Raw genomic sequence first — 14868 nt, forward strand, 5'->3', positions numbered from 1 at the left:
TCGTTTCTGCCTTTTAATTTGAGTAATTTCACTAAAATTAACTGTTTTTCAACCTCAATAAGCTCCAACTCCAACATGATCCGCTCTCTTTCAGTCGCCATTGCTTGTTGTAGTAGCCTAAACTCAAAACACCCGCGAGGAATCTAAACACAGTGGAACATTAAAACCCGCCCCCGCCAACTAGCGTTTCGGCGGTGCAACTGCAGAGCAACGCAGACATAACGCAGAAGTATAAATGCTCACGACGGCGTCACCTACGTGCGTAGCCTACGACGTACACTACGGCGTACCCTCGACGCAGAAGTATAAATTGGCCTTTACTCTCATGACTCCTTCGGGAGCTTTTATCTCCGTGTTTTCGTTTCTTTTCATTACTAAGTTCATTCACCTATCCGCCTCTCCACACGAGGAAGACGAATTCTGAAACATTGCTTTCTTTGAACCTTCAAAACTTCGCGCGAGTCCGCTCGCCCCGGAAGACACGAAAGAACACGCCCAGACCGACGCACGCTGCACGCACACTCATCTTTCGCATACACAAAGAGAACCAAATGGAGAAGGACTCTGAATCACTTCTTTAAAACTTTGCGCGAGTCTGCTCGCCCCGGAAGACACAGAAGAACATGTCCAGTCACAAAGAGACCACATGCAAGTATCATTCTCTATGGAGATTTAAATGCTGCTTAAAGTTTTTCTATGATTTGATTCGTCGTTGTCTTTCAAGGGTTACTGTCTGTGAGTTTGCATAACTGAGCGCGTGATTCTGTGATCATGCCTATTCTCTCATTCATCCTCTCTCACTCATTCTCTCTCTCTCTCTCTCTCTCTCATTCTCTCTCTCTCTCTCCCTCATTTGGATTCTGTTATGTCTTGTACAAAGTTTACTGTCTATATTGTCGTACACGTATTTACTCTGTATAAATCGTAGTTTGATGTATCATTAGTTCAATTATTAAATTCCATATACTCCAGATTGTCTGTCTAAGTTGCTCATGTTAAAAAGTCAATGAAATGTCGTTCTTAGCTACAAAGCTTATTTGTTACTTTTAAGTAATCTAAATTTTATAAGGACAGGAGAATGGTTTCATGGCCAGAAGCTATTTGTCCTGGAATTATAAGAAGTGATAGCGTTACTGAGAGTTAATAAGTTAATCTTACGGCCGTTTGCTGGACGAAACACGTTTGATTTACATTAATTTCTAGTAAAAGATATCACAATAATTGATATGAAGAATAGAATATTGAAATATTAATGAGTAAATTACAGTGCCTTGTGATGAGTTATTAATATATACAATTGACCTATTTTTCATCTTCAATAATTTTAATGCAACTGTAATATGATATACATATATTAATCATATTCCTGATTAATTATTCAAATTCCCTATATATCATTTGAGTTAATTATTATGTACAACCCAGTGCGGCTACATCCCCAACAGACCTACTTGTTGCCCTAGTTTGAAAACGATTAAAAAACAATTAAATATTCAATGTTTGGCGAGCTAGTACGTGATAGTCCAGTAAGCTTCTGCTCTGATAGATGTAATTACATGATGATGGAGTCAGATAGCATTGTTTTCCATTGATGGCCATTTAAAGTATCTGTTTAGTATTCTGATTAAATTATTTTTGCAACCAACACATAAATTGCTAATATTTCATTATATTTTAGTAGATGCTTTAATTAGACTGCTGTGTCAGTTACACAATTTGCACAATATCTCACATCTATCTTAGCTTAAAAGCAGCCCTGTGAGGATCATTAGCAAAAATAAATAAATACATACATACATACATACATACATACAAGATTTCAGGCTACTTTTTCTTTGTAGACTGTGTCAAAGTATTCCGTGGGAACAGGACAAAGGCTTTGTGTGAGCATACCAAAAATGCCCTCAAATGTTTTATTATTTAATTGTTCACTTACCCATAACTCGTAATCTTTCTGCGCCAACTACCACCTCATGGTCATCAGCAGAGAAAAGCAGCTTTCCTGCACTTGATTTTACTTCCAACATTTTGCCTCTTGCGTGAACTCCACTGGAACCTGCCAAATATATATATATACAAATGCATGCATTTTCTTACACTTCAATGTGGTTTTGTTTACAGTTGTTCTAACACCGTAATTCAAATGTAAGTCACTTAGCTAGGTCCATTTAAGGAAAAATTACTTTCATTAAAATACGGACTTGCTGTTATGTTATTAACCAGGACTTAATATAACATGCACCCATGCACATGCAATTATTGCACTGTAATGAAATCTAGTCACAGTTATAAAGGCTACATCATGAGAGAGAGATGAGACTAACAACCTGTCTATCAAAGAACACTTTAACTTTGTCAAAGTATTAATTTAACCATCTGTCCTATACTTTAGTTGCCTGGATTCATCTCCCTTCCATGAGCGGACCAGCTAATTGTTGCCTCTTGAGATCAGTGAATATTTCATTTAATGCTATCTGCGCTAATAGAAACACCCACAGATAGGGTGAGTAATCTTCATTCCAATATATAGTCTACAAAATTCTGGTGAGCAAGACAATTCAAATCATTTACAATGAGGTTGCATGAGAGTTTAAAATGTTTCTTACCCTAAGAGTATTTTTATTTGTGTGCTTTGATTACCTGCAGTGAGTTGAGATACTACTTGCTTCTTCTCATTGAGGATGTTGACAGACACATTCTTAGATGACTGAAGGAACAATGAGCTTCCCTGGAATTAAAAAGAGCATCATTAATAAATAAATGAATAAATACTCTTTTTCAATGCAAAATAATAATAATAACAATAATAATAATAATAAAGTAATTTATTAACAATATTATTAACAACAATAATAATAATAATAATAATAATAATAATTATAATAATTATTATTATTATTATTATTATTAATAAAGTAATTTCTAAGATTATTTTTCTTTTTCTAGTAGGAATAGATTTAGGTCTTTTAAGACACTGATTTTTAGAGATTTATCTTGAATATAAATGTATTTTGTTTTAATGCATTTCCTTTTTTTCTACCAGTGCCACAAGACAAAACACACAATCAAGATACAGTCTCTGAAACAAGTTTTATTATTGTATTTTTAGTCTTTCTTATCTGGTGAATTTATCTTGTGTTATACCCATTTATATATTTTAACTGGAAAACAAGAGTTTTAAAGGGAAGCAAGGCACAGTACTATGCAAACACTTGGTAAAGATTTGCTTTATGCTTAGGGACCGATCATAAATGAACACATCATGAATGTCTGGGTTGATTTTGAGTTTTGGGCAGATAGTCGTAAAGAATCATGCTTTTAAAAGCAGCTAAATTCAAGCCAGCCATCTGCATACAGCTGAAAATAGTCAACAAAAACAATAGAACTGCTTAAGTCTTTTGTAGTACTTTAGTACTGGTTAGGCAAGATACAGATATCTATAATCATTACAACAATAATTCATTCTCCAGTTTACTCTTTAATAAAAGGTAATATTAAGCTGCATATTAAAAGCTGGAGATATGTCTATAGTGTAAATTATTTTATTTTTATTTATTTATATTTTTTTGCTTAGTTTTCACTCAAGTATAAAATGCTTCCTTTGTAGATGCTCTTTAATGTTGTGAGTACATCTTGTTTTCTGAATAAAAAAAGGCAAAATAATATATATTCAGTTATGTGTTAGGCTACTTAAGAGAAAACAGTTTTACTTGAAAACAGTCTTTCAAGTGAGTTATATTTTTCATTAAACTAGATACCAGAATGGAGCCAGGTGGTCAAAGTGGAGATGTTAGAAAATGTTGCCAGGTTACTTATGTAACATCTCAGTTATTTACGTAACTCTCATTCCCTTTTAGTCGGTCACGTTCTATGTTACGTCAGAGAGAGACTGATGAATGGGATCTCGGCCGAGAGCCCAATAACCTTTGAGTGGTTACAAAACGAGCCAATGGTACACAGAGTACCTTGGTCTGCGGAATTTGCATCGCGAGCTCCGCCCCGCAGAGCGGGTATATAAGGACCAGTGCGAGCAACTCGTATTCAAGCTTTAGCTTCAGAGGCGAGCACATTGCTGGCTGCTTACTGCCCAAAACCGTTCTGGTGCTTGCTCCGCCTTCACTACCCTCGATGGTGGAGCGGCCAAGAAGTATGCTGTGATTCCCTCAGTGGAGCGTTCTGTTGTGATGCAACTGTGTCCTCAGAGCACCTCCGCATGGCGTGGTGGTCCCAAGCTTCCCTCCAAGGCCTGTAAGTTCTCATCCACACCTGTGGCCAAGTCTTACAGAGCTGCGGGTCAGGCCGCTACTGCCCTGCGCGCCATGGCCACCCTTCAGGTCTACCAGGCCAAGCTGCTTGACCTCGCTCTCCGGACAACAAAGGTTACTGCGTGCACATGAGGGAGTCTGATCGGACTCAGCTCCTCAATTCCCCGGTCTCTCAGGTTGGCCTATTCGGCGACGTGGTAGAGAATTTTGACAGCAGTTCTCTGCCGCCCAGAAGCAGTCTGAGGCCATCAGACACATCCTCCACTCTGCCGCTCAGCCACAACCGTTACCCCAGCTGCAGCGATGAGACAGTCGCAGAAGGGCGGCGCAGCCCGTCTCTGCCCCTAAACATGCCAAGCGTCTGGCTAAGAGGCATTCCTGAGACGGGAGACCCAGAGTTGGGGACGTCAGCTCGTCAGGAGATGGTAGCAGGACCACTGCCGAGGGCCGGGGGAGAATCATTTGTTCTCCTTCACTAAAAGAGCTGTTTCCTCTACCTCCGGGTACCAAAAGGCAGAGAATGACAGATGGTGACGTGCTTCTTCGCCGCTCTCGTTCTCCTCGCCCCTTCTCGCATTACCTTCTCACGCCCTCTTTGCCAATTGGAGTCAGATGAGTGCCAGCACTCCGCCCCCGCCAAGGGATGCAATGCCTCCCTTTCGGGGCTGTCTGCTCCACCTCGCTGCCCCACCGTGGGTACACCTGTAGTTCCCTTGATCCCGCTGGATCGGTTCCTGGGAGCCTGGCTAGAGCTCCCCAGGCTATCCTGCTGGTTCATCTGAACGACCAGGCTCGGCTACGTGATTCAGTTCACCCGGCGTCCCCCCCAGGTTTTGAGGTATTCACGCGAAGATGGTGGGCAAGGATGCTCCTGTCATGCGTGCGGAGGTCGATACCCTGCTGGCAAAGGGTGCGATAGAGCCGGCCTCTCCAGCCGACATGAAGTCCGGCTTTTACATCCCCTACTTCATAGTACCCAAGAAAACAGGGGGATTACAGCCAATCCTGGACTTGCATGCCTTGAACTGAACTCTTCACAGACTTCCGTTCAAGATGTGCATGCCCAAGTGCCCGGTTTGCAGCAATCGACCTGAAGAACATGTACTTTCATGTCTCCATTCTTCCTCGACACAGACTGTTTCTTCGGTTTGATTTCGAGGGACAGGCATTTCAGTACAAGGTTCTCCGATTCGGGTTGGCCCTGTCTCCCTGTGTCTTTACGAAGTCGTGGATGGAGCCCTGGCTCCTCTCAGGGAATGAGGTGTCCACATCCTCAACTACCTCGACGACTGGCTGATTCTAGCTCACTCTTGAGCGCAGTTGTGCAAGCACGGGGATCTGGTGCTCAGACACCTCACCCGGCTGGGTCTTTGGGTCAACTGGAAAAGAGCAAACTCTCCCCTGTGCAGATGATCTCTTTTCTCGGTATGGAAATAGACTCAGTCACCAAGTTCGCGCAGCTTACGAACGAGCGCGCAGTCACTGCTGAATTGCCTGAGACAATTTGAGGGCAAGAGAGCGGTTCCACTGAAACTGTTTCAGAGGCTCCTGGGGCATATGGCATCAGCGGCGGCAGTCATACCACTCAGTTACTCCATATGAGATCGCTTCAGCACTGGCTTCACGGCCGAGTCCCAAAATGGGCATGGCAACAGGGCACACTCCGAGTGACCGTCACTCTGGCTTCCCTCCAAACCTTTACCCTGTGGTTGGACCTCTCGTTTCTACGGGCTAGCGTTCCCCTAGAGTTCGTGTCCAGACATGTTGTAGTGTCAACAGATGCATCTGTCATGGGCTGGGGTGCCATATGCAACGGGCATGCTGCGTCTAGACAGGACACCGACTTCAGTGGCATGTCAATTGCCTCGAGTTGCTTGCAGTACGGCTTGCTCTGCACTGCTTCAGGGCCCGGCTGAAGGACAAGCACGTTCTGGTCCGTACAGACAACACTGCGACCATAGCTTACATCAATCTCAGGGCGGTCTATGCTCCCGCCGTATGTCGCAACTCGCTCGCCATCTCCTCTTGTGGAGTCAGAAGCATCTGAGGTCACTTCGTGCCATTCACATCCCGGGCAGGCTCAATCGTGCAGCCGACGAGCTCTCACAGCAGCAGTCTCGTCCCGGGGAATGGAGACTCCACCCCCAGTTGGTTCAGCTGATTTGGGAACACTTCGGAGACGCTCAGGTTTGCCTCTCCAGAAAATTCCCACTGACAGTTGTTTTACTCCTTGATCGAGGGCCTTGGCATGGACGCTCTGGCACACAGCTGGCCACTGGACCGGCGCAAGTATGCGTTTCCCCCAGTGAGCCTTCTGGCACAGACATTTTGCAAGAACAGGGAGGACGAGGAGCAGGTCCTCATGGTTGCGCCTCTCTGGCCCAGCCGGACCTGATTCCACGAACTTGTACTCCTCGCGACAGCCCCTCTCTGGCCAATTCTTCTGAGGAAAGACCTCCTTTCTCAGAGACGGGGCACCCTCTGGCACCCACGTCCCGATCTTTGGAACCTACATGTGTGGGTTCTGGATGGGTCACGCAAGGTTTAGGTATCTTGCCACCTCAGGTGGTAGCTACCATCACTTCAGCTAGAGCCGTGTCCACCAGACAGGTGCGTATATGCTTTGAAGTGGAACCTCTTTGTCACTTGGTGTTCTTCACGTCATGAGGACCCCTGGAAATGCCCGATCGGGTCAGTGCTTTCCTTTCTTCAGGAAGGGGTTGGAACAAAGGCTGTCTCCTTCCACCCTAAAGGTCTATGATAGCAGCTCTCAGTGATATGTGTCTATGATAGCAGCTCTCAGTGATATGTGTCGGGTCCCGCTATAATAGCAGCAACATTCACAAATATTTACAGAACAAGCGGGAACCCAGTGTGCCTGTAGCTTTCTCTATTTCAGTTTTATCACGTGATAGAAATTCTAAGGCTTTTTCAAGCCAAAGGGCAAACTCATCTAATCTGCAGCCTATTATGCATCAAACTAAGATTGATGTAAAGACACAAAGCACTGCAATCAATTTAGCATTTTTAAACATTCGCTCACTAAAAAAATAGCGCAACAGTCCTCAATGAAGACCTTATAAACAGTAAATTAAACAACACTCATACTCTTTTTGCCACTGTTGAGAAACTGACAACCCCCAACCACCCCCCCCCCCCAAGTCAGATTTCCAGTGAAATGCTCTCCGACAGCAAATTAGAGATGTTCCGATACCCTTTTTCTCTTCCCTATACAGATTCCGATATCTGGGGTCTCGGTATCGGCATTTACCGAGTACTGATCCGATACCTGGGTGTGTATCTGTATATATAGCTGTTTATACTACTAGCCCTGTGTAAATTGCTAGAATTATTTTATGGTGTGCTTCAGACTTATCCCTTAATAAATCATGAACAAATACATGGTGAACTACTGTATTTATTACACTATTTTTATTATCTGACATGAATTTGACAGTAATATTATTTATTTTCTTAAGCGAAAAAGAACTTCAAATGCAGCCAAAAATCTAACACCGCAAACTAAAAAAGTTATTTTAGTTTTACAATATAACTGTATAAAAAACTGCAACAAATAAGTCTAGGAATATAAAAAATTATATATTAATCAGATAATCTCTTTACAACAAAACAAGTAAAAAAACAAGCAACCATTTAGGCATAATTATTATTAATAGAGACAAATTATTATTACTACATAGAGACATAGCTAAATCTACTGTAGGCTACAACAGTAGCTTAATATACTGTCAGTTTACTCACGTTAAACCAAACATTTATTTTGATGGGTTGCCATGAAGATCTTTGAGTGTCTGTGTTTATTATATGACAGTTTTCTCAAATGAAACGGTAAATTTTCATGAAGTGACGGTTTATGCGTTCGTGTCCACATATAGTAACACACGACAGAGACTACAAAACAGCGAGCTCCCGCGCATCTGTGCCCATCACCCACAGAGATGTAGAATTTGTAGGAGTAATATTTAAATAGTATTTTGCAGTTTAATATTCACAGACACTAGTATATATTTGGCTACAGTCTGGAGCCCTGCGCTTAGACTAACACAGAAGCGACTGAACTCAGCTGCGGGTACCGAATATACTCGGGAGTCGGTAACTTACTACCGGTACTACAGAGACGCTAGTATCATCACATTTTTTAATTTTCAGCACCGACTTGGTAGTGAAGTGCCAGTACTTGTGGCTTCCCTAGTCGCTGTTTTACTGTCTGGTTGGTCCAGTCTGAAATACTGCTATACAGCGGACATACTGCTAACCACTGATCTATAATATAGAAGCTGCTTCACAGTCTGTTGGCAGTTTAGAATGAGATGAGCGATCCAGTCAAATATAGATCAGTGCTGCTAACGCGTTTTCATTTCTTCTTCGCTGCTCTAAACAGGGATTGCTTGTGGCAACACAGCACAACTTCCTGTGTTTGCAATGCATTCTGAGTAGCGAAGAAGAACCGTGCAGCGGTTAGGCAAAGCTAGCGGTCATAACTAGGTCTTGAAAATGGTATCGGATCGGTATATGGGTTCATGTACTCGACGATGCCGATGCCAGAATTTGTTGTGGTATCTGAGATATTTCCGATACTAGTATCAGAATCAGAACAACTCTACAGCAAATGCAATGAGTTTGCTTCCTTCTTTTCTGAGAAGATCATCAATATCAGGAAGGCGATTGGCACATCCTCAAGAAATGCAGAGGTCAGACAGATTTGGCCATAATATCAAAAAGATACTATGTCTACTTTTGAATCAATTGATAGCAAAAGTTTGGAAGAAATAGTGTATCACCTAAAATCGTCAACCTGCTATCTTGACACACTTCCCAGATCTTTTTTCAAAAGTGTGCTAAATTGTTTAGAAGCAGATCTCTTAGAAGTGGTGAATGCCTCACTTCTTTCTGGGACATTTCCAAACTCCCTGAAAACTGCAGTTGTTAAGCCCCTCCTGAAAAAGAGCAATCTTGATAACACCATTTTGAGCAACTATAGACCAATATCTAATCTTCCTTTTATAGGCAAAATTATAGAAAAGGTTGTTTTTAGTCAGCTGAACAAATACTTAAACTCAAATGAATACCTGGACAATTTTCAATGTGGTTTCCGACCACATCACAGCACAGAGACAGCACTCATTAAGATAATAAATGATATTCGCTTAAATTCTGACTCTGGCAAAATATCAGTGCTGGTATTGCTAGATCTCAGTGCTGCGTTTGACACTGTTGATCATAACATACTACTAGAAAGACTGGAAAACTGGGTCGGGCTTTCTGGGATGGAACTCAAATGGTTCAGGTCATACTTAACAGGGAGAGGCTATTATGTGAGTCTAGGAGAGCATAAGTCTAAGTGGACGTCCACCACATGCAGAGTCCCACAAGGGTCAATTCTTGCACCGCTCTTGTTTAGCCTTTATATGCTCCCACTAAGTCAAATAATGAGAAAGAACCAAATTGCCTATCACAGCTATGCTAATGATACCCAGATTTACCTAGCCTTATCTCCAAATGACTACAGCCCCATTGACTCCCTCTGCCAATGTATTGGTGAAATTAAAGGGTTAGTTCACCCAATAATCAAAATGATGTTATTAATAATTCACCCTCATGTCGTTCCAAACCAGTGAGACCTCCGTTTATCTTCGGAACACAGTTTAAGATATTTTAGATTTAGCCGAGTCAAGAACCGCTTCTGTCAGACACGTCCGATTCGAGAACCGAGGAGCTGATGATACTGCGCATGTGTGATTCAGAGTGAAGCAGACCGACACACAGAGCGTCTGAACCAAACTGATTCTTTTGGTGATTGATTCTGAACTGATTCTGTGCTCATTTTATGAGCCCAGGTAAACCGAAGGCTTGAATCAAGGGCAATCATCGCCAATTACGCCATTACGTAGAGCGCAAAAGAACCGGTGAACCGTTTTCTTCAACCGGTTTATTGAATCGAACTGTACAAAAGAACTACTGGCGATCCGAAAACCGATGCAACCGGTTCTTGACTCGTGAACGAGTCATTATCTAGCTCGGCTCGGTGTTCATCTTCAGTTCTCTCTTCACAGCAGTTCAGTAAGTGTACTGTTTGAGTAAATGAATTATTCCAGGATATTGGTGTGTTTGAACTCAGAGGGAGTGTCAGCCACATTTAAAAAGTTAACAGCTTAAGTAATTTGTGGATCAATGCGTATTGGAGACGGGAAGCATTTAAAACGATTCAGTTCAATTTGGTGAAGTGGTTCAAAAAGATCCGGTTACATCGAATGATTCGTTTGCAAACCAGATATCGCAAACTGCTTTGTTTTGAACTCTCTCACAACTGACACGGAAGAGAAGACAATGCTGAATAAAGTCGTAGTTTTTGCTATTTTTGGACCAAAATGTATTTTCGATGCTTAAAAAAATTCGAACTGACCCTCTGATGTCACATGGACTACTTTGATGATGTTTTTCTTACCTTTCTTGACATGGACAGTAGACCCTATACACAGTTTCAATGGAAGGACTGAGAGCTCTCGGACTAAATCTAAAATATCTTAAACAGTGTTCCGAATATAAACGGAGGTCTCACTGGTTTGGAACGACATGAGGGTGAGTTATTAATAACATAATTTTGAATATTGTGTGAACTAACCCTTTAATAGTTGGATGTGCCAGAACTTTCTTCAGTTAAACAAGGAAAAAACTGTTATTGCATTTGGAAACAAAGATGAAGTTTTCAAGGTGAATGCATACCTTGGCTCTAGGGGTCAAACAACTAAAAATCAAGTCAGGAATCTTGGCGTGATTCAGGAGACAGACGTCAGTTTCAGTAGTCATGTCAGAGCATTAACTAAATCAGCATACTATCATCTAAAAAAATATTGCAATAATTAAATGTTTTGTTTCCAGTCAAGACTTGGAGAAACTTGTTCATGCCTTTATGACCAGCAGGGTGGACTATTGTAATGGGCTCCTCACTGGCCTTCCCAAAAAGACAATTAGACTTAGCTTATCCAGAATGCTGCTGCCAGGATTCTGACTAGAACCAGAACATCTGAGCATATCACACCAGTCCTTACACTGGCTTCCAGTTACATTTAGGATTGATTTTAAAGTACTTTTACTTGTATATAAATTACTCAATGACCAAGGACCGAAATATATTGCAGATATGTTCACTGAATATAAACCTAAAAGAGCACTCAGATCATTAGGATCGAGTCGGTTAGAAATACCAAGGGTTTACACAAAACAAGGGGAGTCCGCCTTTAGTTACTATGCCGCCTGTAGCTGGAATCAGCTTCCAGAAGAGATCAGATGTGCTAAAACACTAGTCAGATTTAAATCTAGACTCAAAACCCATCTGTTTAGCTGTGCATTTATTGAATGAGCACTGTGTAATGTCCGAACTGATTGCACAGTATTTTACGTATTCACTGTATTTTAAGTACAATCATTTTCTATTTTTAACTGGTTTAAATTCATTTTAAATAAGTCAATATTTAAATAATTTCCAAAGTTTTAAAATTGCTTGTTTTTATTTTTGTTTTATTATTTCTTAATGACTATTTTACTTTATTTTATGTTAAGCACTTTGAATTACCATTGTGTACGAAATGTCCTATATAAATAAACTTGCCTTGCTTAAGGCGGCTTAATCCGCCTCGCCCTCAGCAAGTCTCCTCTTGGGACCTCGCAGTGGTTCTATTGGCACTGCAGAGGGCTCCCTTCGTACCCTTGCTCTCAGTAGAGCTAAAGTTTCTATCATTGAAAACTGCTTTCCTGGCGGCTTTGGCTTTGGTGAAGAGGGTCGGGGACCTGCAGGCATTTTCAGTTGACAAAACGTGCCTGGAATTCAGGCTGGCCAACTCTCACGTTATCTTGAGACCCCAGCCTGGGTATGTGTCCAAAGTTCCCACCACTCCTTTTAGGGATCAGATGGTGAACTTGCAAGAGCTGTCCCTGGAGGAGGCAGAACTCAGTGCCTTAGAACCTCAGACCAGCTCTTTGTTACGGAGGCCAGCAGAAGGGAAAGGATGTCTCCACGCAGAGGGTATCCCACTGGATAGTTTTATAGATGCTATTGTCTGGGCTTATCAGGCTCAAAACCTGCCATGCCCCCTAGGGGTGAGAGCTCACTCAACTAGGAGTGTAGCTTCCTCCTGGGTGCTGGCGCATGGCGCCTTGCTAACAGACATCTGTAGAGCTGCGGGCTGGGCGACACCTAACACGTTTGTGAGATTTTATAATCTCTGTGTAGAGCCCGTGTCCTCCCGGGTACTCGCCCCTTCGGGCCAGTAAGGACCTGCTCGGCGGCAAACCGCTTGCTGCGCCATTCCACTCCACGGACTGGATGCATACGCTATTCCCCTAAGGTGAGTTCCTCAGTTCAGAACCCTGGGTTCCTCCAGCACTGTTGATGTCCAGCACTTGCGTACATGCCCCTTCGGTCAGCCCTGTGTGGGACTAGGTGCCTTCATGTGTTGTGATTCCCCTTTCTGTGTAATCCCACGTGTTTATGTCCAAAGTCCTCCTACGAGCAGGCAGCCTGCTAGAATACATCCAGTTGGAATATGCTACCCAGTGTATTCTGTGTTAGCTATAGGCCCTCGCTCATGCTGGCCTCAAGACACGGTGCTATCACTCACACGGGTCACTGGAAGACAGCCATGTAGCGATTTGTAAGGGACCCCATTTGTCAGTCTCTTTCTGAAGGTAAAGGAAAACAGTTTGACACCATGGTATAATGAGCATACTCACAACCTAAAGAGAGCAGCCTGAAAAATGGAGCGTAGCTGGAGGAAAACAAAATTAGAGGTATTTCGTATTGCTTGGCGGGAAAGTAACCTATCCTACAGAAAAGCATTAAAAACTGCTAGATCCGATTACTTTTCTTCTCTTTTCTTTTAGAAGAAAACAAACATAACCCCAGGTATTTATTTAATACAGTGGCTAAATTAACGAAAAATAAAGCCTCAACAAGTGTTGAAATTTCCCAACACTACAGCAGTAATGACTTTATGAACTACTTTACTTCTAAAATCGATACTATTAGAGATAAAATTGCAACCTTTCAGCCATCAGCTACAGTATCGCATCAGACAGTGCACTATAGACCCCCTCAGGAACAGTTCCACTCATTCTCTACTATAGGAGAGGAAGAATTGTATAAACTTGTTAAATCATCTAAACCAACAACAAGTATGTTAGACCCTATACCATCTAAGCTCCTAAAAGAGGTGCTTCCAGAAGTCATAGATCCTCTTCTGACTATTATTAATTCCTCATTGTCATTAGGATATGTCCCCAAAACCTTCAAACTGGCTGTTATTAAGCCTCTCATCAAAAAAAACAGAACTTGACCCCAAAGAACTAGTTAATTATAGACCAATCTCGAATCTCCCTTTTCTGTCCAAGATACTAAAAAAGGTGGTATCCTCACAATTATATTCCTTCTTAGAGAAAAATGGTATATGTGAGGATTTCCAGTCAGGATTTAGACCGTATCATAGTACTGAGACTGCTCTCTATAGAGTTACAAACGATCTGCTCTCATCATCTGATCGTGGGTGTATCTCTCTATTAGTTTTATTGGATCTAAGTTCTGCGTTTGACACAATTGACCACAACATTCTTTTGCATAGACTTGAACACTTTGTTGGCATTAATGGAAGTGCATTAGCACGGTTTAAATCGTACTTATGTGACCGCCATCAGTTCGTAGCAGTGAATGAAGATGTATCATATCGATCACAAATGCAGTATGGAGTACCTCAAGGCTCAGTACTAGGGCCGCTACTCTTCACACTTAATATGTTACCCTTGGGAGATATCATCAGGAAACATGGTGTTAGCTTTCACTGTTATGCTGATGATACTCAGCTCTATATTTCTTCGCGGCCCGGTGAAACACACCAATTTGAAAAACTAATGGAATGCATAGTCGATATAAAAAACTGGATGACGAGTATTTCTTACTGCTAAATTCTGAAAAAAACAGAGGTGTTAATTATACGACCTAAAAACTCTGCTTGTAATAACCTAGAACACTGTCTAAGAATTGATGGTTGCTCTGTCAATTCTTCTAGGTGTGCTATTTGATCGCAATCTTTCCTTAGAAAGCCACGTTTCTAGCATTTGTAAAACTGCATTTTTTCATCTCAAAAATATATCTAAATTACGGCCTATGCTCTCAATGTCAAATGCAGAAATGTTAATCCATGCATTTATGACCTCAAGGTTAGATTATTGTAATGCTTTATTGGGTGGTTGTTCTACACGCTTAGTAAACAAACTACAGCTAGTCCAAAATGCAGCAGCAAGAGTTCTTACTAGAACCAGGAAGTATGACCATATTAGCCCGGTCCTGTCAACACTGCACTGGCTCCCTATCAAACATCGTATAGATTTTAAAATATTGCTTATTACTTATAAAGCCCTGAATGGTTTAGCACCTCAGTATTTGAATGAGCTCCTTTTACATTATAATCCTCTACGACCGCTACGTTCTCAAAACTCAGGCAATTTGATAATACCTAGAATATCAAAATCAACTGCGGGCGGGAGATCCTTTTCCTCTTTGGCGCCTAAACTCTGGAATAACCTACCTAAC

The 14868-nt window shown here is 41.9% G+C and overlaps 1 protein-coding gene across 4 annotated transcripts in view; it reads right to left on the minus strand.

Moving 5' to 3' along the window:
* sgcd (sarcoglycan, delta (dystrophin-associated glycoprotein)) overlaps positions 1 to 14868 on the minus strand; it is a 1159024-nt gene that overhangs the window by 773702 nt on the left and 370454 nt on the right. For all 4 annotated transcript variants that reach the window (XM_059526671.1, XM_059526669.1, XM_059526670.1 and 1 more), the window contains exons 4-5: positions 2641 to 2728; positions 1937 to 2056 (exon numbers count right to left, since the gene is read on the minus strand). In XM_059526671.1, coding sequence (XP_059382654.1) covers positions 1937 to 2056; positions 2641 to 2728 — 208 coding nt within the window. The remainder of the gene's footprint in view (positions 1 to 1936; positions 2057 to 2640; positions 2729 to 14868) is intronic.

Source organism: Carassius carassius, chromosome 36, assembly GCF_963082965.1.
Source record: "Carassius carassius chromosome 36, fCarCar2.1, whole genome shotgun sequence".
Classification (NCBI taxonomy): domain Eukaryota; kingdom Metazoa; phylum Chordata; class Actinopteri; order Cypriniformes; family Cyprinidae; genus Carassius; species Carassius carassius.